The sequence below is a fragment of the Gymnoscopelus braueri genome (genome assembly GCF_963280865.1).
Source record: "Gymnoscopelus braueri genome assembly, chromosome: 10".
In the NCBI taxonomy this organism is placed as follows: Eukaryota; Metazoa; Chordata; class Actinopteri; order Myctophiformes; family Myctophidae; genus Gymnoscopelus; species Gymnoscopelus braueri.
This window is the reverse complement of record NC_137611.1, coordinates 43,065,725-43,086,840: the sequence shown is the minus strand read 5'-3', so window position 1 is coordinate 43,086,840 and position 21,116 is coordinate 43,065,725. Positions and strand designations below refer to the sequence as shown.

Genomic DNA, 21,116 nt, shown 5'->3' with positions numbered 1-21,116 from the left:
CCAAAACAACGGTGTTACCTAACGCTCACGTGTCCACGTAACATGCATGCTTGTGTAACCCTGTTTTAGTGACAGACACGGACTGATCACACGCACACGTTTTCACCGTAGAATAACAGTCAATAGTCGGGTGTTTTTTTTGAGAGAGAGAGAATCAAGCTTATAACCATATTCAGAAGCTTTGCTTTCCTTTCTTCTTGTCCTATTCTACATTAATGCCATTCGTTGTATGTTATTGCATTGCAGGAGGTAAGTAACCCCATGAGATAATGTTTCTACACGTCTAGGCATGATGCCTCTGCGATTTGTTTCTGTGTAATAATACAATGTTTTCTCAGTAGGACTAATATTTGCACCCATTGATTGATTGATTGATTGATTGATTGATTGATTGATTGATTGATTTAATACTTTATTAACAGTTTGTAAAAAATAAAAAGCACAGAAAGTAGTACAGTTCAGTACATAAGGATGCTAAAAGGATAAACCCAAGAAAGCACTATGGCTTGTTTCCATTGGGGTCCTGTGTGTACTCAATTAATCGATCAAGAGATCACAGATATTGGTGTTCACCCCCTACTACTGTTTCCTGCAGGGTTGGTGATGTCTTGTATATTATTGTATATTGTTGTATGTCTTTAAATGTCTCGATGAATTGAATACAAAGGACCACTATGGAAACAAGCCCAGGGCTTTTTGTGTTATCCTTTTAGCACCATTGTATACACCACTGTACTATTGCAAACTTTTAATGTAATACCACAGCCATTCCAGGGCTAGATCGGTGTGTGTGTGTGTGTGTGTGTGTGTGTGTGTGTGTGTGTGTGTGTGTGTGTGTGTGTGTGGGGGGGGGGGGGGGTGTGTATGTGTGTGTGTGGGTGTGTGTGTGTGTGTGTGTGTGTGTGTGTGTGTGTGTGTGTGTGTGTGTGTGTCTTTGTGCTGATTTACAATGACATTAGGTGTACAAGCCTATTATGAGCCTGCTAAAATATGAGGATGAGATGTTTTTTTCTGAGGATGAGATGAGGATGTTTTTTTCTTCCTTGCTGTTGACCTTGTGTTGGTTCCTGATGTTCCGTGTTACCCTAATGATTATGGCTAATCTTTCCTCTGTGTGACCTTCCTTCTATCCAGGCACATCTTCAAACCTTGGTTAGCACGCAGCTCCTTGACCAACCTGTTCAGCAGTCAAACCATCATGTCAGGTAGGGATGTGTCATTCATGATCGATTCGTTCAAAAGAACTAGTTCATTTGCCTCGAACGTCAACAAGCTCGTTCACTTTCTGAAACTGTTACGTTCACGCGCGACTTTAAAAAAAACGCTCCCACGATGGTGTTTTACACACATTATAAAACATACATTAACCACTTTAGCCCTATTTTATACCTAGGCTATTTGAAAATAGCAGATCTACAAGCTCACAACGCGTCGCAGCTTGTAGATCGGCTATTTTCAAATATGTTAGCACTTTTACTTTAGGTACTTTAAGTATATTTTGATGCCAATACTTTAGTATTTTTACTCGAGTCAATTTTGAACGCTAGAAAATAGCGCTACTGAACGAGAAGGTGAACGAATCATTTGAACGAATCATTGACGTGAACGTGAACGAAATCGTTCGTTCACTGAAATGAACCTTTTTTCCCACCACCAATGTCAGGAAAGCGCAAGGCATCGACGGCGACGAAAGCTCCCGGTGGCAAGAAGCAGAAGTTTCCTCCCATGACCCAGGGGAAGCGAGAGAAACCAGAGGGCTGGCTGAAGGAGCAAGTGGCAGAGCAGAGGACGGCAAACAGCGAAATGAAGTTCAACAAAAAGCGTCTTCGTTTCATCTCGGAAACCCAGGAGCTTAAGCAGGGTTCTGAGGGCGTTCTGTACTGGATGTCAAGAGACCACAGAGTTCAAGGTAATTGCAGCTTTACTACAGATCAGGCGCTGACATTTTGTGGCACGTTATATTGCGAATAGTGACTTTACTTGGATATGAACCTTGAGCAAAGTTCTGGTTAAGTCCTTTAAAACCATTAAGACCTGGAACGCATCGGTGTCACTTATTGATTTGAGCTGAAAAGCATTATTTTACACTTTGGCTATTCAAAAATAGCAGATATACAAGCTCATAGCGCTATAAACTTGTAGATCTGCTATTTTTGAAAAATCGTGAAAATGTTTGCAAATCTTTGAAAATATATTGTTTAAAGCGAACATTTTTAACTCTATTCTTTGCTTCTGGGGGTCCCTGGAACAAAACATTTTGAGATGTGGGTCGGCGGCCAAATACATATCATTTTGGGGGTCCTTGACATAAAAAAGTTTGAGCACCACTGATATAGAAACATACATTTTTTCAGAAAACTGTTAACTGCTTTCTTTTGTATCGTAGATAACTGGGCACTGATCCATGCCCAGAGGCTTGCCGTGGCAGAGGAACTACCTCTGCACATAGGTGTCTGTCTGGCTGTCACAAAGTCGGAGCTGGCCACCACCCGACACTACGCCTTCTTGCTGAAAGGGCTGGAGGAAGTTGCCAAGGTAGAGACTTTGTGAGGGGTTTAAATAGTCGCCCCAACACCACTGTAGGGGCCTGGGTGGGTTGGGTTCAGGGGTTCAATAGGCTCTGTGCATGACTGTAGTTCCCCTTTCCAGAAGGTGGCATTCCCATGAATTAACTCATTCCCTGCCTAGAACGTAAAAAAACGTAATTATTTCCAATTACCAATTCTGCCAAGAACGTAAAAAACGTAATTTTGATAAAACATTTATTTTATAAAGATCTCATCGTCGTTCATCTCTCGAAGTGACACATTTCATTGTAGCACACCCGGATACGGAAATGACGTCAATCGAAGATTTCCGTTTCCGCCTGCCGCCGCTCTAAACATTCCGCTAAATCGCCATTATCTCGGCTTTGTCTTTCTCCGCCGCGGAACACTGTTTAGAAACGCTGTTTAGAAACCGCTTCTACTGCAAAATGGAATGTCGCCGATTGAAAATTTCTTCTCTGGGCCACTCACTCACACAACTACCCTGTGTGTCTACAAACAGTTGAACACGCGATCATAAGGGATTTAGCGAGGTCTGTGGCGAGGTGAAAAAGTAAGTGAGTTTTCCGTTCACATAGCGAAAACATGGTGTTTTTACGTTGGGCTGCTGCACAGAGACTCGATCGGAATGTTTGTTGTCTGAGCGACGTGCACGGATCGACTGTGTGTTAAGAAACAATTGGACTTGCGATCATAATGGGAAAAAAAATTTGTGAAAAAAAACACTAAATCGCTGGCAGTGGGCAAACACAGCCAGAAATAAGTCTGGCAGGGAATGAGTTAACGTTCTTTGAATAATGTCAATAAATCAATCAATCAATCAATCAATCAATCTTTATTTGTCACATCACATTACAGGTAATATGGGTGAAATTCTTGATTATGCAGAGCACTGCAGACCCATCATTGCAGTGAAAAGATAGAGAACTAGAAAATGTGCTCCTCGGAGCACAGGTCTCCGCCAGTACTGTTCCTGATTAATCCTGTCTTACCTATTTATATTACATATTGTCACGTGTCACTTGACCAATGTTAGCTTGACCAATGTTACTTCAAAAACATAAATGGCTTTTTGAAGTGACACACCTATTTATAGGATTTTATTTCGTCATGCGCCTCGCTAGCCAATCAAAAGCATGGGTGACAACATATTGTCACGTGTCACGTGAAGCTTGACCAATGTTAGCTTGGCTAGGGGGGGGGGGACACACAGCGGGACGGGAACGAAAACATACTCTCCACCTCTGGCGGAGACAATAAGAGCATGAAGGGAAAGAGGAGAGGGGGGAGAGGTAATGGGGTAATGCATACACGCAAACAGAGTCAGTCTAGCCTTGTGGTTCCTACAGTGTGGTCCGGGGACCCCAAGTGGTCCTTTCCATGGGGTCCCCAAGCTAAAGGATTGATCGTTAGGAACCAAATTGACCCCTAAGGGCCCATTTGGTTCCATTTGTACACCCTCAGAGTTATAGCCTATAACTTAAGACCCCCATAACGTATAGGGGTCTGTGGCCTAATGCGTACCAATCTGAGAATCCTTGAAATTAAAGAGTTGAGAACCACTGGTCTATTCTTTTGGCGATTAACTTCATGTCCCCCCGTTCCAATCTCACAGGACTGCAAAGCCCTAAACATCCAGTTCCATCTCCTCCATGGCTCCCCCGGGGAGGTGCTGCCGGGGTTTGTGGGTGACCGTGGATTGGGGGCCGTGGTCACGGACTTCTGCCCTCTCAGGGAGCGTCTGCAGTGGCTGGAGGATGTCAAGAAAGCCCTTCCCGACGACATCCCACTCATACAGGTAAAAACAAGGTTATTATACTGTAGTTAACTAAAACTTTTTTTTTATGTGTGTTTATTGCTTTTGACAAGTACATGGAAATACAGTTTATTTTTATTTCTTTTTTTAATGGCTTTGTAGAGTTTTTATTACAACGTTTTCTGAGCTTTTTGAATCTCGCCCTGATAAATATCCCATATTAATAAAAAAATTTAACTAATAAAAACTCAAACTAAACCTTTTCACAAAATAAAAGCAGGGCAGCTTTAAAAACTAATTACAACTAAACTGAAATTGAAAACTTAAAAAATCAAAATGAAATACTAAAAATGAATGCAATATGATAACTATAATAACCTTGCGTGTAGCTAAGGTCCAACACCACTACGCTATGAAATTCAATCTAATCAAATCTTTTCCATTCACAGGTTGACACCCACAATGTAGTGCCATGCTGGGTGGCGTCCAATAAGCTGGAGTACGCTGCCAGAACCATCAGAGGAAAGATCACCAAGGTTCTGCCTGAGTTCCTGACCGACTTCCCCATGGTGGACCAACACCCCTACACAGCCACCAGAACTGCCAAGGTGAGTGCAGTGCCACGACTCAGGAAGGCTCATCCAAAGTAGCGGTGCAACACCTCATCGATCTAATGTATTTAACCCATTAAGACCCATTAAGACATGAGCCGGATTCTACAAATGCTGTATAAATCAGTAGTTCTCACACTTTAAAGATTTTTCAAAAATGTCTTCTAAATCCTAACAGTTTTTTGAAAAAGTCATGTCGCTATATCAGTGGTGTTCAAACGTTTTCATGTCAAGGTATCAATACTGTAATGTAGAAGTACTCTACTCTGCTACAAGTACAAGTCCGGAATTAAAAAATTACTTGAGTAAAATTACAAAAGTATTGGTATCGAAATGTACTTAAAGTACCAAAAGTAAAAGTACAAAATTTGTTGGGAAATTCCCGATCTACAAGCTCACAACGCGTCGCAGCTTGTAGATCGCCTATTTTCAAATAGCCGAGGTATAAAATAGGGCTAAAGTGGTTAATGTATGTTTTATAATGTCATAATTCATATCTGTAAAGTAACTAGTAACTAATGTTTTCAAATAATTGTAGTGGAGTAAAAGTACAATATTTGCCTCTGAGAAGTAGTGGAGTAGAAGTAAAAGTATAAACAATTGGAAATACTCCAAAGTAAAAGTACCTCAAAATTGTACTTAAGTACAGCACCTGTGGAAGATGGGATGGGAGCGGAGGGGATGGTGGGGGAGTGTATCTTATGTGAGCTGGGAGACGTTATTATTTATAATCAATTGTTTTGTGTCCCTCAGTGGATTGTAATTGCATCCATCTGTGTTTTCTGCTGGTGCCAGGCCTCAAGTTTTTTTGTTTATTTCCAACAGTTTTGGACAAACAAGGTTTCCACCCTACAGCAACGATATTTGTATGCACCACCACTATACATACATTTATCAAGTTTTTTTTTGCCCAAAATAGGGACACTAGCTTGAAAGTGATTAAGTTGCACTATACACTTAACCCATTAAGACCTGAAGCCGATTCTACAAATGTCTTCTAAATCCCAACAGTATTCTGAAAAACGTATGTTTCTATATCAGTGGTGCTCAAACTGCGGACCCCCATCTCAAAATATTTTGTTCCAGGGACCCCCCCAGAAGCAAATATTTGAATGTTTTCAAGATTTGAAATGTTCGCTTTAAAAGAATAAATATTCAAATATTTGCACACATTTTCAAATTTTTTCAAAAATAGCAGATCTACAAGCTTGTATATCTGCTATTTTTGAATAGCCAAAGTGTAAAATAATGCTTTTTTTTGCTCAAATCCAAAAATGATGCGTTCCAGGTCTTAATGGGTTAAAGCAAAACAGAGCCCACTCTTGGAATAGCCATTTAACAGCCGTTCATATAAGTGATGTCCACTGCCCACACAAATGAAGCCTTTTCAGTAGCCATTAATCAGTGCGGTCTCAAGCTGCTACTGTATGTGGGGTGTATTGTACGCCCGAACACTAAAACAACACAACCACTAGAAATAATGTTCCCATTTATTGCTGCCTCAGCTGCTACTGTGCCGAGCTCTCACTGGCCGGGTGGTGCTGCTCAAGGTCAATGTCTCAGATTGTAAAAAAAGAAAACGAAAAAATCTGTTCGCTCCCTTCAGGGAGACAGTGTCTTTCTTCAGGTATGAGAAAATAATGACCTGACATGGGGATGCTTCCATTTACTCCCCCTGGAGTGCAGTTATTTTATCTTAATTGACTTGCTCATTATCCCTTTTACACCACGGCTAACTTGCATGTGTTACCATAGTTACAGGAAATGTTAACAAAGTGGCCATAGCTGAGCGGGTTAGAGAAACTTAAGGCCGTCTGCTAATGAGAAGGTGTTTAAGGGTCCCTGAGCAAAGGGACTTAACCTCTTAACTGCTCCCCCGGGGGGGCCTGCCGTATTAATGGCGCTTCCCCACTGCTTCTAATTGCTGAGGATAGGTAAATGGCGAGGGGAATGTGGAAAGGGAGGAGTATGTCCTCCCGGTGGGGGCTCCTCCCTGGCAGGTGAGCCAGTAAGGTACAACAGCACTTGCAACACAGAGATGTGTGTGAGGTACTAATTGGCATAAAGACAAAAATTGGATGAAAAAATAGGTAAAAATAATTTGCTACTCTAAATAATATACTGTGTGTGTGTGTGTGTGTGTGTGTGTGTGTGTGTGTGTGTGTGTGTGTGTGTGTGTGTGTATTTATATATAAATATATATATAAATACACGCATACGCACACGCACACACACACACACACACACACACACACACACACACACACACACACACACACACACACACACACACACACACACAGTAATTATGAACCTGACTGTAGTAGGGTTTGCATTAATATAATGTTTTAGCTGAGAACAAATTGTACACGTCTGTTCTCGTTAGCAGTGTTACTGAGAATCCACGTCACCCCATGTAACCCCACACGACTCAGCCAATCAAAACTGCATATTTGCCCCTAGGCGTTTTTTTGGTGCTGTTGCCGGGTATATAACAAACCTTATTTTTAGCCGACAAGCCACGCTGACCTCTCAGTAGTGAGTGGTGGTGACCTGTTGTGCTCAGGGTTGCCAGATCTGCTTATTATAATTTCCCTGCAATATCTTTCTTGAAAATAGCCGATCTACAAGCTCACATGCGACGCGTTGTGAGCTTGTAGATCTGCTATTTTCAAATAGCTGATGTATATGTTAAAGTGCTCATGTTGGCCCATAGTCGCTTCTTTTGGTGCTGGTCTTCCTAGACCTGGTTGCTTGTTTCTCTCACCGAATCTGGCAACACCTGGTTGTGCTCCCTCTTGTCTCTCTCTACCTCACACACTACAGCCAGTGGACTGGGCCCAGACCCTCGCGGCCCTGCCAGTGGACAGAGCGGTGGAAGAGGCGACGTGGGCCACGGCGGGCAGCGCCGCGGGCATGGCCACGCTGGAGTCCTTCATCGATGTGCGCCTCAAGTACTTCGCCACCCACCGCAATGATCCCAACTCTGAAGCCCTCAGCCAGCTCTCCCCCTGGCTACGCTTTGGTCAGTATAGTGCTGGGAGAATTCCAGTGGTGGAAAAAGTACTCAAATGTTTTACTTAAGTAAAAGTATCAATACTGCAATGTGGAAGTACTCTGCTGCAAGTAAAAGTCCAGAATTCAAAAAAATTACTTGAGTAAAAGTACAAAAGTATTGGTATCAAAATGCACTTAAAGTACCAAAAGTAAAAGTAAATTTTTTTTTTGAAAATACCCAATCTACAAGTAGATCGCCTATTTTTCAAATAGCCTACAGTAGGTATAAAATAGGGCTAAAGTGGTTAATGTATGTTTTATAATGTCATAATTCATATCTGTAAAGTAACTAGTAACTAATGTTTTCAAATAATTGTAGTGGAGTAAAAGTACAATATTTGCCTCTGAGGAGTAGTGGAGTAGAAGTAAAATTATAATCAATTGGAAATACTCCAGTAAAGTAAAAGTAGATTTTTCAAAAATAGCAGATCTACAAGCTCATAGCGCGGCACTCGGTGCCGAGCTACGAGCTTGTATATCTGCTATTTTTCAATAGCCAAGGAAATCTAAAATGACACAGATGCGTTCCAGGTCTTAATGGTAGTGATGTGCGGGTCAGGTTTTTTCATGACCCGCCCCGCCCGCCACGGAACCCAACCCGCCCCGCCCCGCCACGGAACCCAACCCGCCTCACCCCGCGAACCCTTATATAAATCTCTGGCTCAACCTGCCCCGCGACCCGCGGTGGGGAAAAAAAGATAATCACCATCATAATAGCTCAGATTTATATAGTGCTCTTTTAAGTACCCAAAGTCGCTTTAAATGTCTACTGTAGCACACATTGTCATGGGCTAAATAAACAAGCATGTTGTTCAAAATATATATATATTTTTTTGCTGTGAGAGCGGCTGACCCGCTCACCCGCAGCCCGCATAATTGCCTCTGAAATCCTGACTCGACCACCCGCGCCGCGGGTTGACACGCGGGACCCGCGGGTTACGGGTCGGCCCGCTCATCACTACTTAATGGGTTAACTAACGGCTGCCTAAATGACATACTGCAGCACTGATCTCTCTTTTTGGTGTTTTCAAAACACCGTCATCTCCTCCATCGATCCTATTGAAATCCAGACTGTTAAAACTGTCAGCATAATTATTCCAATTGAGACGGAGCCAAAACGATGCAGTTCCGTAACAAATGTAACAAATATATTTGTTTTGTTTACTCCTGTATGTAAAAGTCATGAACAGTCTGTCCTCCTCCTCAAGTACTTAGTCTCTCTTCCTTCTTGCTTGCCAATTGTCAACCCGTCTTTCCTCCATTTGCTCTAAATTTTTGTCCCCTGTTGTCCCCCCTTCATCCTTGCAGGACACTTGTCAGCTCAGCGTGTGGCGCTGCAGGTGCAGCGTTGTGGCAAGAACGCCAGCCAGTCTGTCTCCTCCTTCATCGAGGAGCTGGTGGTGCGCAGGGAGCTGACTGACAACTTCTGCTTCTACAATGACAAATATGACAGTGTTGAAGGTCAGCTCGGAATGTGTCGTTAAGGTGTTATTATTGTGACGTTGTTGTCACTGTTGTTTTCCAGTTCGATAGTTTAACAACCCATTAAGACCTGAAGCCAATTCTACATGTCTCCTAAATCTCAACAGTATTCTGAAAAACGTTTCTATATCAGTGGTGCTCAATCTTTTTCATGTCAGGGACCCCCAACAGTATATGTATTTTGGCCGCGGACCCTCATCAAAATATTTGGTTCCAGGGACCCCCCAGAAGCAAAGATTTGAGTTAAAAATGTTCGCTTTAAAAATATATATATATCCAAAGATTTGCACACATTTTTTCGATTTTTCAAAAAAAGCAGATCTACAAGCTCATAGCGCGGCACTGTGTGTCGCGCTATGAGCTTGTATATCTGCTATTTTTGAATAGCCCAAAGTGTAAAATAATGCTTTTTAGCTCAAATCAAAAAGTGACACAGATTGGTTCCAGGTCTTAATGGGTTAATAGCGTTTCGGCATCAAGCCTTCCTTGGCGTGTTAAGAAAGTGGTCAGGGGTCTTGTGTGTACCGGGGAGGGACTGATAGACAGACAGACATAAAATGACGCACGTGCTCGGCCCCCGTACTTACACGGCCCCCCACCACCACAGTTGTCAGCTAGCAACGGCTCTGGGACCTTGTATGGACCCCAGGGGGACCCCAATCCAAAAAGTATATCAGGGTTAAGGGGGAATTTCACTTTAAACCACTTTTGGGGACTTTTTCCCACGTCTGCTCCTGCTTTTGTGTGCACCACAGTCAGTTTTTATCTTGCTTGATTCAATATTTAGATATTTGATGTTCAAATTTGATCAAACCTCACCCTATATAAGCCTATTCAACTTCAAACTCGTTGAGTTTGAAGTGGAGTAGACTCATTGAAAACACACTGCTTCTGGTGACTCTGCTATGATCCGTCTAATGAATGGTGGAGACCTTCATTTCTTTCGATTAGTTATTTCATTATGTTAATATTTTCTGTAATGCAGTATTGCTTCAAGGAGTCCTGTATGTCCATGCATGAAATCCATGCATGAATTAACTAATCAAAAAGAATGAAGGTCTCCCCATTCATTAGAATGAATCAATTCATCAATTCATTGATTGAAATGAATCAATGAATCAAGCAAACTTAAAAACTGTCTGGGGGGGTGCAAGCAAAAGTCAGAGAAGACGTGAAGATGACCCCAGAAGTGTGTTACCCCATTAAAACTGGGAAAGCATCTGAGATTTGAGCTATATAGCAACATACGTTTTTCAGAAAACCCATAGGATGTGGAACCGTGGTTCTCAAAAAATAGCAGATCTACAAGCTCACAGCGCGTCACTTCGTGCCGCGCTGCGAGCTTGTGTATCTGCTATTTTTGAACATTTTGAAAAAACTTGAAAGTGTGTAGAAAAAGAATCATTTTGATTCTTCTCTTCTGAGGGTCCCCGGTACAAAACATTTTCAGATGGTGGCCTGCAGCCAAATACATATCATTTTGGGGGCCCTTGGCACGAACAAGTTTGAGAACCACTGATTTAGAGGGCATTTTGCAGAATCAGCCTCAGGTCTTAATGGGTTAATTAAAAACTACCAGAAGGTTTTTTTTCTTCTTTAATTGGCAGTCTTGACTGAGGGGCTGTGACACTGGCCCTGCTTGGTCCCTTCCTTTTTCCCTCTGATACTCAAACTCAGGCCCGCGGGCCAGTTGCGGCCCGCGGCGCAATTTTGACTGGCCCACCAATCAATCAATCAATCAATCAATCAATCAATCAATCAATCAATCAAAAACAATAATAATAATAAACCTAAAAAAACCCCAAAATAAATAAATGATCAAGTCTCATTAAAGGGACACTAAAGGGTTCACCCCCAAAAATATTTTTTTTTCTATCGATTAGTCACGCCATGGAGACTTGAACTCATGGATATTTATTTCGTTTTTGTCGCATTCCCAATAATTTGATGACCGGCAGCGGTTCTGGTAGGAGACACAAAGAGTGTCCTTTGTGTCTCCTACCGGAACGGCTGCATACCGGTCCGCTGGTCATCAAATTATTGGCTTAGGAATGCGACAAAAACAAAAGAATATCCATGAATTCAAGTCTCCAAGGGGTGTGAAATTGATAGAAAAAATTATTTTTTGGTGGGTGAACTGTCCCTTTAATGTTGTCATTTGATCAACTGGCCCCTTGCCATTTTTCTAATGTGGCCCACAGGTTCAGCTATTTGAGTATCCCAGCCAATCTACGAACACTTATTGTGTTGTAATTCATTGTTTGTAGATTTGCTATTTTTCACGGAATCTTCACCCCCAGAATAGGGGCGCTAGGGTTTATTTGGTTAGCTAATACGTAAACATGTCTTTTATTCCAAACGTATTGAAATTTTGGATCATCACTGCCGTTTGAGGATCATTGCTTATTCCTCCTGTAATTCTTTGCTTTCATTTCATTCTTTTTTTTGTTAACAGTTTTAAGTCTTTTCCCTGCGGCATTGGGTGAGGATTTAGACTAAGCCATTCGTTTTGTTCTCAAGGCTGTCGTTTGGGGGATATACACGTTAGTAGAGGCCTTAGGAGGGGTCCACGCGCGACTGCTTATTTTTTTTATCTAGTTTGGATTTTTGGCATCCGTAGGACCTCTAATATAAAAAGGGCCCAGTATTCGAATGTGGGAGACTGTAATTGGTAGTTGGTTGTAGGTCTAACCAATTGCGTCGAGGGACATTGTTTTGATCCCGCCCCTTGGGGAAAAAAACGTCCTCATGGAAGCACCAGACTCATGTTCACGCAGTGATATAGTCTGGCTACGTGAGGCTACCCTCCTAGGGTCTCTACTAACGTGATGTTTTTGCATGTGATGATGAATCCGTTTTTGTATTTTAAATCCTGTTTCCGTGGGGTAAACAGGTGCTAGTGAGTGGGCACAGAAGACCTTAAGCGATCACAGCAAAGACTCGAGGGAGTACGTCTACAACCGTGAGCAGCTGGAGAAAGCCAAGACCCATGACAAGCTCTGGAATGCAGCCCAGGTCTATACACTTCCTAGTATCCCTGTTATTATGAAGAGTCCAGGTGTTTTTTTTTTTCTTGTACAACTTCTAGTTAACTACATGCACTGTAACTTTCCTCTTTTAGGGTGCGGTCACACCGAGTTTTAATTCTGCCTATGCGGGCCGATTCTGCCAATAATTTTCAATGGGAACGAAGTGTTTGTTTGGAAAATCCTCGATTGGCAACAAACCACTCCATTCCCATTGAAACGCATTGGCAGAATCCGCCAGCATAGGCAAAAAAGTTGGGTGTGACCGCACCCCGGATTTTAACTCGGTTTCCTGCGCAAGTGCTGAATTTTTTCGAAAAAAAACCAAACCAAAACAAATTGTTTAATAAAAAAATATTAGATTTTTTTTTTTTTTCAAAAATAGTAGTTCTACTCGTCGCGATGCGACGTGCTGTAAGCTCGTAGATCTGCTATTTTTGCTAGTTGTCGTACGACTAAATATGTAGGGCTTAAGTTGTTACAGTAATGTTGGCGTTTGCAGTATGCAGCTTAAAGGGTAAGACCACTTTAGTAGAGGTTTGGGTTGTGTAGTTACCTTGCCATGATGTAACTCCAAAGGTGGGCAAGAAATCTAAAATAATTGCTCCATTGATTAGAAATTGATAATTCAAAATATGCTCCTCATTGACTTACATTGTACGGTAAAACAGCTCTCAAAGTCACTCTTTTAGCACATAAACGAACGCAAACATAGCTGATTCAGACAATATAGAACATCACCAAACCCAGTACTGTTTGTTTTTTTAATAAAAATGTCAACTTCCTGTTGATTTTACTATTTGAAGAGCTGGATCCGGATCCGTGGATCCAGTCCAGGTTTTCTACTTATTAAAAATGGCAAAATCTACAGGAAGTTGACATTTTTATTAAAAAAAAAAACAGTACTGGGTTTGGTGATGTTCTATATTGTCTGAATCAACTTTGTTTGCGTTCGTTTATGTGCTAAAAGAGTGACTTTGAGAGCTGTTTTACCATACAATGTAAGTCAATGAGGAGCATATTTTGAATTATCAATTTCTAATTGAGCAATCATTTTTGATTTCTTGCCCACCTTCGGAGTTACATCATGGCAAGGTAACTACACAACCCAAACCTCTACCAAAGTGGTCTTGCCCTTTAAGCAATATATAATATTAGCGTGTTTTCTTATGGCTCTGTATTGTTTCACCTTTAGTACCAGATGGTCACTGAAGGGAAGATGCATGGTTTCCTGAGGATGTACTGGGCCAAAAAGATTCTAGAGTGGACTTCCTCACCAGAGGAGGCGCTCTCCAACGCCCTCTATCTCAATGACCGCTATTCGCTGGATGGACAGGACCCAAACGGTTTTGTCGGTAAGTTTGAGGCTAAAATGTTCTCTATAGTGGCTGGCACAATTATTATTATTATCACAATTATTTCAAACTCAATGAACTATTATATTATTATTACTATTACATTATTATAGAAAATGGCCGATCTACAAGCTCACAGCGTATCGTGGCGTTGTGACCTTGTAGATCGGCTATTTTCGCACGCCACTATTGTACAAAGAAAAGAAAGAAAAAATCAGACTAATCAATTTAGATGATTATAAAAAAAATCTATTTGACAATCATTTAAAAAAAAAACTGCTTCTCGATTATTCGATTGACCCACATGAGCAAGATTAAGTTGGTTGTTGGGTTATGCTCATTTACTATAACATTCTTTCCAGAAGTTCCTCAAATGCTTGTCCCTACGAACTCTCTTGTCCCTACGAACTCTCGTGAGCCAGACTGTTGCCTCCCACAATTTCCAAATGCTTCCGTCATACAGTCTGGAGCGCTGAAGCTCTGAAAATGATCAGAGGATAAAGCGGATGCGATGCCTCCTCCCCGCTTCTGTTTCGTCTTTACAGTCGAGCAATTTTGTCCCAATGTAAATCTAAATAATCGTGGCATATATAACTTGCTGCTTATCAGAAATGGAAAAAATAAAAAATAAAGGTAATGATATTTTTCAATATATTTTCGTGAAACGGAAATGACGGAACAGTTGACAGCTTCCGTTCTCGGCTTTCGGGATGTGTAGTTCCAGACTCTTATATAGCATTCGGAGATTGTGGAACAGTTCTCTGGCTACGCGAGACTATTCCGAACTCATTCCCTTGCTCCAGGTTGCATGTGGTCTATCTGTGGGATTCATGACATGGGTTGGACAGAGAGAGGCGTCTTTGGGAAGATCCGCTACATGAATTACAACGGCTGCCTCCGCAAGTTTGACGTGGCCAGCTTTGAGACGAAGTACTGTCCCAAAGACCTTTGAGTCTTGGTGGTTGGAAGAAAATGTCCTGAGAGTTTTTATTGTAAACGTTTACATACCGTATGTAACCTATTACCTCAAGAAGAACTTTTCCTACAAAACATTGTTTTTGTGCCGCTATATTTGCATCTAAAACATTCTTTATATAAAAGGGTTCGTGGATTGGAACTGGTGTGTTGGTCCAGTTGACAGAAATGTTCTTTTCTGTTCTTCTTTGTTTTGTTACTGTATAGTTTTAGTTAGAACTTGCATTTTAGTTTTTTTTTCTTTTTACACACAGCACAATATCTTATGTATCACTGTATGTCATGTCATAGCATCTTTGAAGTTCTCTGCTGTTAAAAAAAAGTAATAAAAAGGTTATCTGTTACATTCACTTTGATGCTTCATTTCCAATAGAATGTCATCATGTGTACCCGTACAGTTTCAGTCTTCAAACACTATACTGGGACATAAGGATAGATGCATTGACATTACAGGACAATGGCATTCAAGACCGAAATCAACAATATAAAATGATGCAGTGAATCTCTCTCTCCATTTTCAGCAAAGATATTAAATTTAGAGCGAAAACAACAGCATAGAGCCCTGAGGGACTCCGCTACAACGTATGTGTTTAATTGGCTAACACGGCAGCCATTTTAAGTGGTCAGATGGGTGGGCCGCGTGCATTTTCGGAGCATGTTTAATTTAAATGATCAATGAATTCCTATTTATTGGTAGAAAACATTTGTCCAAGTTTTAAAAGGAAAAAAAATGCCACATTGTTAATAAAATCATAGTGTTTTGCCAATTATTTGGGGCCCACATGCAATATTCTGACGGCCCAGGGTTGGGAATCGTTGTACTCTAACAGTGGTTCTCAAATTGAGGTCTGGGGACCCCCAGGGGTCCTCGGCGGAGTTCCAGGGGGTCCCCAGCTAAAGTAGCTACTGTAGCATCACAATCATTTTGACCACTTTGTCCATTTATGTTCTAAAATAGCAGATGTACGAGCTCACAGTGTGTCCGTTTGTGCCGCGCTGCGAGCTGGTAGATCTGCACATTTTGAACGTTTTTGAAAAGTATGGAGAATGTTTGGAACATTTTTGAATCATTTCGATTTTTTTTTCCCCGCCTTCATAAATCTTCTCTTCTGTCGGCCCCCTGGCGCACAACCTTTTCAGATGGGGGGTCCGCGGACAAATACATATCAATTTGGGGGTCCAAAGTTTGAGAACCACTGTACTGTCTATAACCCTTTAAGACCCGGAACGCATCTGTGTCGTTTTTAGATTTGAGCTTTAAAAAAAAGCATTATTTTACACTTTGGCTATTCAAAAATAGCAGATCTACAAGCTGGTGCCGCGCTACGAGATTGTAGATCTGCTATTTTTGAACATTTGTGAAAATGTGTGCAAATCTTTGAATATGTGTATTCTTTTAAAGCGAACATTTTTAACTCCTCTCTTTGCTTCATCGGGGTCCCTGGAACGAAATATTTTCAGATGGGGGGGGGGGGGGGTTCCGCGGCCAAACACATACAATTTGGGGGGTCCTTGACAATAATGGAAAAATGTGAGAACCACTGATATAGAAACATACGTTTTTTTTCAGAAAACTGTTGGGATTTAGAAGACATTTGTAGAATCGGCCTCGGGTCTTAAAGGGGAAAAACATTCTTTTGCCGAAGACGTTCCTCAAACGCATGTCCTTCCGAAACTCATGTTCCCCCCCCCTGCTCCAGGTTGCATGTGGTCCATCTGTGGGCTTCATGACCGGGCCTGGACAGAGAGAGGCGTCTTGGGGAAGATCCGCTACATGAATTACAACGGCTGCCTCCGCAAGTTTGACGTGGCCCGCTTTGAGAGGACGTACTGCCCCAAAGACCTTTGAGTCAAGACTAGAAGCTCTTGTCGATGAAGAAAATGTCGGGACAGTTTTGTGTTCTAGCGTTTGCGTGTACTGTATGTAACCGACCTCGAGAAGAACTTTCCTACAAACTTCATTGTCTTTGCGCCGCTATAGTTTGCAACTTTAAGACCTGGAACGCATCCGTGTCACTTTAGATTTCTTTGGCTATTAAAAAATAGCAGATATACAAGCTCATAGCGCGGCACCGAGTGCCGCGCTATGAGCTTGTAGATCTGCTATTTTTGAAAAATCTTGAATTTTTTTTTTAGGATTTAGATTTTTTTAAAGAATCGCCTCAGGTCTTAATGGGTTAACATTAACATATCGTTGCTGTCGGGCAGAAACCTGTTTTAACTTTTTGTGTTTTTTCATAAATGAGTGCCCTACTTGATCATGCTACAGCCCCACACATCAAGCATCAAAAGTAGCAGATCCTTTTTTTTCCGATTGAGCTTGTAGATCTGCTACTTTTGCTACTTCTAATCCGGAAAAGTAACAGTTTTGGACATTGATTGATTGATTGATTGATTGATTGAATACTGTATTAGACAGAAATGTAAACAGTACTCGGTACAGTCACACATTAGAGCTAAATATGAGGTTTCATATGAGGTTTCTACCCGACAGAGACGATGTACTCTATAGCAGTGTATATCAACCCTGGCAAACGTCCCAATTTTGGGCCGGGGCTACTGCTGAGGTGTGCCGCGCCGTTTGAAGGAGGTTTGAAAAAAAATCATTTTGAAAAAAAAAAAAAAATGTTTTTTATTTTATTTTTTTAAACAATAATAATAATCAGGCATGCAAACAGCCCCGAGGTGAAAAGGGTGACAACATGCTGTTTTTTTTTCGGGTCAGGTGTCACACTATTGCCCTATTTGGATTCAAAACGGCTAGTGGAAGCTGAAAAGCTACAAGTTTGCATGTCTGAATAATGCAAAAACAGAAATATTTGTTTGCATTTGCTTTTTTTCTCCCCATATATTTTCATGATAAAAAGTGCGTATCGTATCAAAATCGTATCGAAGTTGTGTGCCCAATATCGTATCGTATCGTTTCGTGAAATTAATCGGCACACCCCTAGTGTGTGTTTATAGATATACCGTATATAATTATATATACCGTATATCTAGGTGTGCCCTGGGATTTTTTGGCTATGCCAGGTGTGCCTTGGCACAAAAAAGGTTGATAGACACTGCTCTATAGTATAACCATACCATAGGAAGCTTGGATTAGAAGAACTTTTCTACACACTTCATTGTTTATTTTTTCTGCTAATTTGCAACTTTAACATTAATAAATTAATTCATCTCAAGAAACATTCTTTATATAGAAGGGTTCGTGTGTGTTGGTCCAGTTGATAGAAATGCCTTTTCTGTTCTTCTGTATTTTGTTACTGTAATTTTTTTGTTTGTTAGAACTCGCATTTTAGTTGTTGTTTTTTTTACGCACAGCACAATATATTATGTATTACTGTATGTCATGTCATAGCATGTTGTCTTTGAAGTCTTCTGCAGTAAAAAAAAAAGTTATACAAAGGTTGTTACTTTCACTTTGATGCTGAACCAAGGAATAGTTTTAACAAGAGCCTGTGACTAAATAATAACAACATTGGATCCATTCACATACATTCACAGCTTCTCTTTTCCATGTCCTAGAAAAAGAAAGGTTTTCGACATTAAAAATGTTGCCCGGCAGCGAAGATATATAACTTACTTCAAGAAGATTAGATTAGAATAACTTTTCTACAGGCTTCCTTGTTTTTGTTCCGCTAGTTAGCATTTAAACCATTCTTTATATAAAATGGTTCATGGTGTGTTGGTCTAGCTGATAGAAAGGCCTTTTCTTTTCTCCTTTATTTGTTACTGTATCTTCTTTGTTAAAACTTATATTTTACTTTAGTTTTTTACACACAACATAATATATTCTGTATCATTGTCTCCGCCAGGCCGTGGCCGGAGACTATGTTTTGGCCTATGTGTGTGTGTGTGTGTGTCTCTGTCTGTGTCTGTGTCTCTGTCTGTGTCTGTGTCTGTGTCTCTGTCTGTCTGTCTGTCTGTCTGTCTGTCTGTCTGTCTGTCTGTCTGTGAGCAGCTAATCTCCATCACCGTTGGACCAATCAGCGTAAAACTTTGCAGTCACACTCCCTGGCGGCCAGAGCAGAACCGCTGACCCAAATCTTTCACATTGGCCTGTTATAGCGCCACCACGAGGCCGATTTTTGCAAGACATGTTTGTTTTTATATTACACCTACAGGTTTTGTCCAAACCTCAAGCAATTCAGTACACCATCTCTGTAGTCATGTGATCAAGGTGTCAGATTTCTCATATTCCATTCAAATTGGCTGTGATTGCCTTCCAAACTTTGCAGGAGTGGATCAATATGCACAATATGCAACAAATCATGAACGCAGCTCCTGAGCAGGGTTGCCAGATCTGCTCAGTATAATTTCCCAGCAAGATTTTATTTGAAAATAGCCGATCTACAAGCTCACAACGCGTCGCATGTGAGCTTGTTGATCTGCTATTTTCAAATAGCTGATGTACATGTTAAAGTACTCATGTGGCCCATAGTCGCTTCTTTTGGGCAGGTTTTCCTAGACCTGGTTGCTTGTTTCTCTCACAGAATCTGGCAACAAGTTGAGCAACACTGTTCTATAATAAAGTAGGGCATTAATGGTAACAGGTACGCTCCTACCAAAACACACTCGCCCCCATTTTTTACGCTGACCACTCGCCCCCAGCGGTTCTTTGTATTTGATTTACTTAAGGTTAGGAATAAGGTTAGGTTTAGGCATAGCTTTACTAGGGTTACATTTAGGTTTAGGCATAGTTTTACTGAGGTGAAGTTTAGGAATAAGGTTAGGTTTAGGCATAGTTTTACTAGGGTTACATTTAGGTTTAGGCATAGTTTTACTGAGGTGAAGTTTAGGAATAAGTTTAGGTTTAGGCATAGTTTACTGAGGTTAAGTTTAGGAATAAGGTTAGGTTTAGGCATAGTTTTACTAAGGTTACGTTTAGGTTTAGACATAGTTTTACTGAGGTTAAGTTTAGGAATAAGGTTAGGTTTAGGCATAGTTTTACTGAGGTTAAGTTTAGGAATAAGGTTAGGTTTAGGCATAGTTTTACTAAGGTTATGTTTAGGTTTAGACATAGTTTTACTGAGGTTAAGTTTAGGAATAAGGTTAGGTTTAGGCATAGTTTTACTGAGGTTAAGTTTAGGAATAAGGTTAGGTTTAGGCATAGTTTTACTAAGGTTATGTTTAGGAATAAGTTTAGGTTTAGGCATAGTTTTACTAAGGTTACCTTTAGGAATAAGGTTAGGTTTAGGCATAGTTGTGAGGTTAAGTTTAGGAATAAGGTTAGGTTTAGGCATAGTTCAGGAATACCTGGTGGCGACTACTCCGGGGTAGCCGGATTTGACCTGGGGCGAGCCCCTCAGCGAGGAAGAGAGGGACTTTCCCATTGCCTACTCCATGGTGATTCACGCAGATGTCGAGATGTTTGAAAGACTCCTGCGTGCCGTATACAACCCTCAGAACGTCTACTGTGTGCACGTGGACAAGAAATCCCCGGAGATATTCCATAAAGCTGTGAGTGCAATCGTTTCCTGTTTCCCTAACGTCTTCATAGCGAGCAAATTAGAAAGAGTGGTTTACCGATCCTGGTCAAGAGTTCAAGCGGATTTAAACTGTTTCGAAGACCTTGTGAATTCTCGGGTCCAGTGGAGGTACCTGCTCAACACTTGCGGCGCAGACCTCCCCATCAAGACCAATGCAGAAATGGTTCAGGCGCTGAAGAGGCTCAATGGAAAGAACAGTATGGAGTCTGAGGAAGTGATAAGAAGTGATAAGAAGGCCCGCCACTGGCAGTACACCATGCAGTACGCCATGTTCTCAGGCAGCGCTTACTTTGTTGTCACTAGAGACTTTGTAAAACACGTGCTGGAGAACAAAGAGATTCAGAAGTTTATTGAGTGGAATCGCGACACCGATTGTCTCGAGGAACATGTGTGGGCCAGTCTGAACAGGATAAGCTCTGTACCAGGGTCACTGCCTGCGCACAGTTTGTACCACCTGTCTGACATGAATGCCATCGCTCGCCTGATACATTGGGATGGTCATGCTGGTGATGTAACAGAAGGCGCCGCGTACCCTCCATGCACTTCGACGGTTAGAAGAGATATATGTGTATATGGGACTGGTGATCTCCAGTGGATATTTCAACAGCATCACCTCATGGCGAACAAGTTTGAACCAGAAGTTGATGACAATGCTATTAGATGTATCGAGTCAATTCTCCGTTTGAAAGCATTGCATAAATTATAGTTGGAATTTAGTGGCTTTGCAAAATTCTTAATATTGCATCAAAGTGTGCCTGCCCTGCAGTGCAGTGGCACAATATTAGCCTTCATTACATGGGTTGCTGGGACAACTAAAGC

At 41.3% G+C, this 21,116-nt stretch overlaps 2 protein-coding genes across 3 annotated transcripts; both read left to right on the top strand.

The window, feature by feature from the left end:
* Positions 1–19: 19 nt before the first annotated feature.
* Positions 20–16,810, top strand: cpdp (CPD photolyase). Of its 2 annotated transcripts, none has more exons than XM_080440682.1 (11): positions 20–249; positions 1,135–1,205; positions 1,664–1,909; positions 2,387–2,535; positions 4,162–4,344; positions 4,752–4,910; positions 7,740–7,938; positions 9,279–9,431; positions 12,346–12,467; positions 13,674–13,833; positions 16,509–16,810. In XM_080440682.1, the coding sequence occupies exons 1-11, from the start codon at positions 230–232 to the stop codon at positions 16,655–16,657; spliced, it is 1,611 nt and encodes a 536-aa protein (XP_080296808.1). In that variant the 5' UTR covers positions 20–229; the 3' UTR covers positions 16,658–16,810. The 2 variants fall into 2 exon arrangements, with proteins under 2 accessions (XP_080296808.1, XP_080296807.1); XM_080440681.1 differs by lacking the exon at positions 16,509–16,810 and adding an exon at positions 14,637–15,124.
* Positions 16,690–21,003, top strand: LOC308093580 (beta-1,3-galactosyl-O-glycosyl-glycoprotein beta-1,6-N-acetylglucosaminyltransferase 3-like; the record flags this gene model as incomplete). Its single annotated transcript, XM_080439912.1, has 2 exons — positions 16,690–16,728; positions 20,089–21,003. The coding sequence occupies 2 exons, from the start codon at positions 16,690–16,692 to the stop codon at positions 21,001–21,003; spliced, it is 954 nt and encodes a 317-aa protein (XP_080296038.1).
* Between the last annotated feature and the right edge of the window lie 113 nt (positions 21,004–21,116).

Coding starts and splice junctions, on each gene's coding strand:
- cpdp (XM_080440682.1), top strand. CDS start 230: ATGTTATTGCATTGCAGGAG. Junction 1,910..2,386: donor AAGAGACCACAGAGTTCAAG/GTAATTGCAGCT, acceptor TTTGTATCGTAG/ATAACTGGGCACTGATCCAT. Junction 12,468..13,673: donor AGCTCTGGAATGCAGCCCAG/GTCTATACACTT, acceptor TTTCACCTTTAG/TACCAGATGGTCACTGAAGG.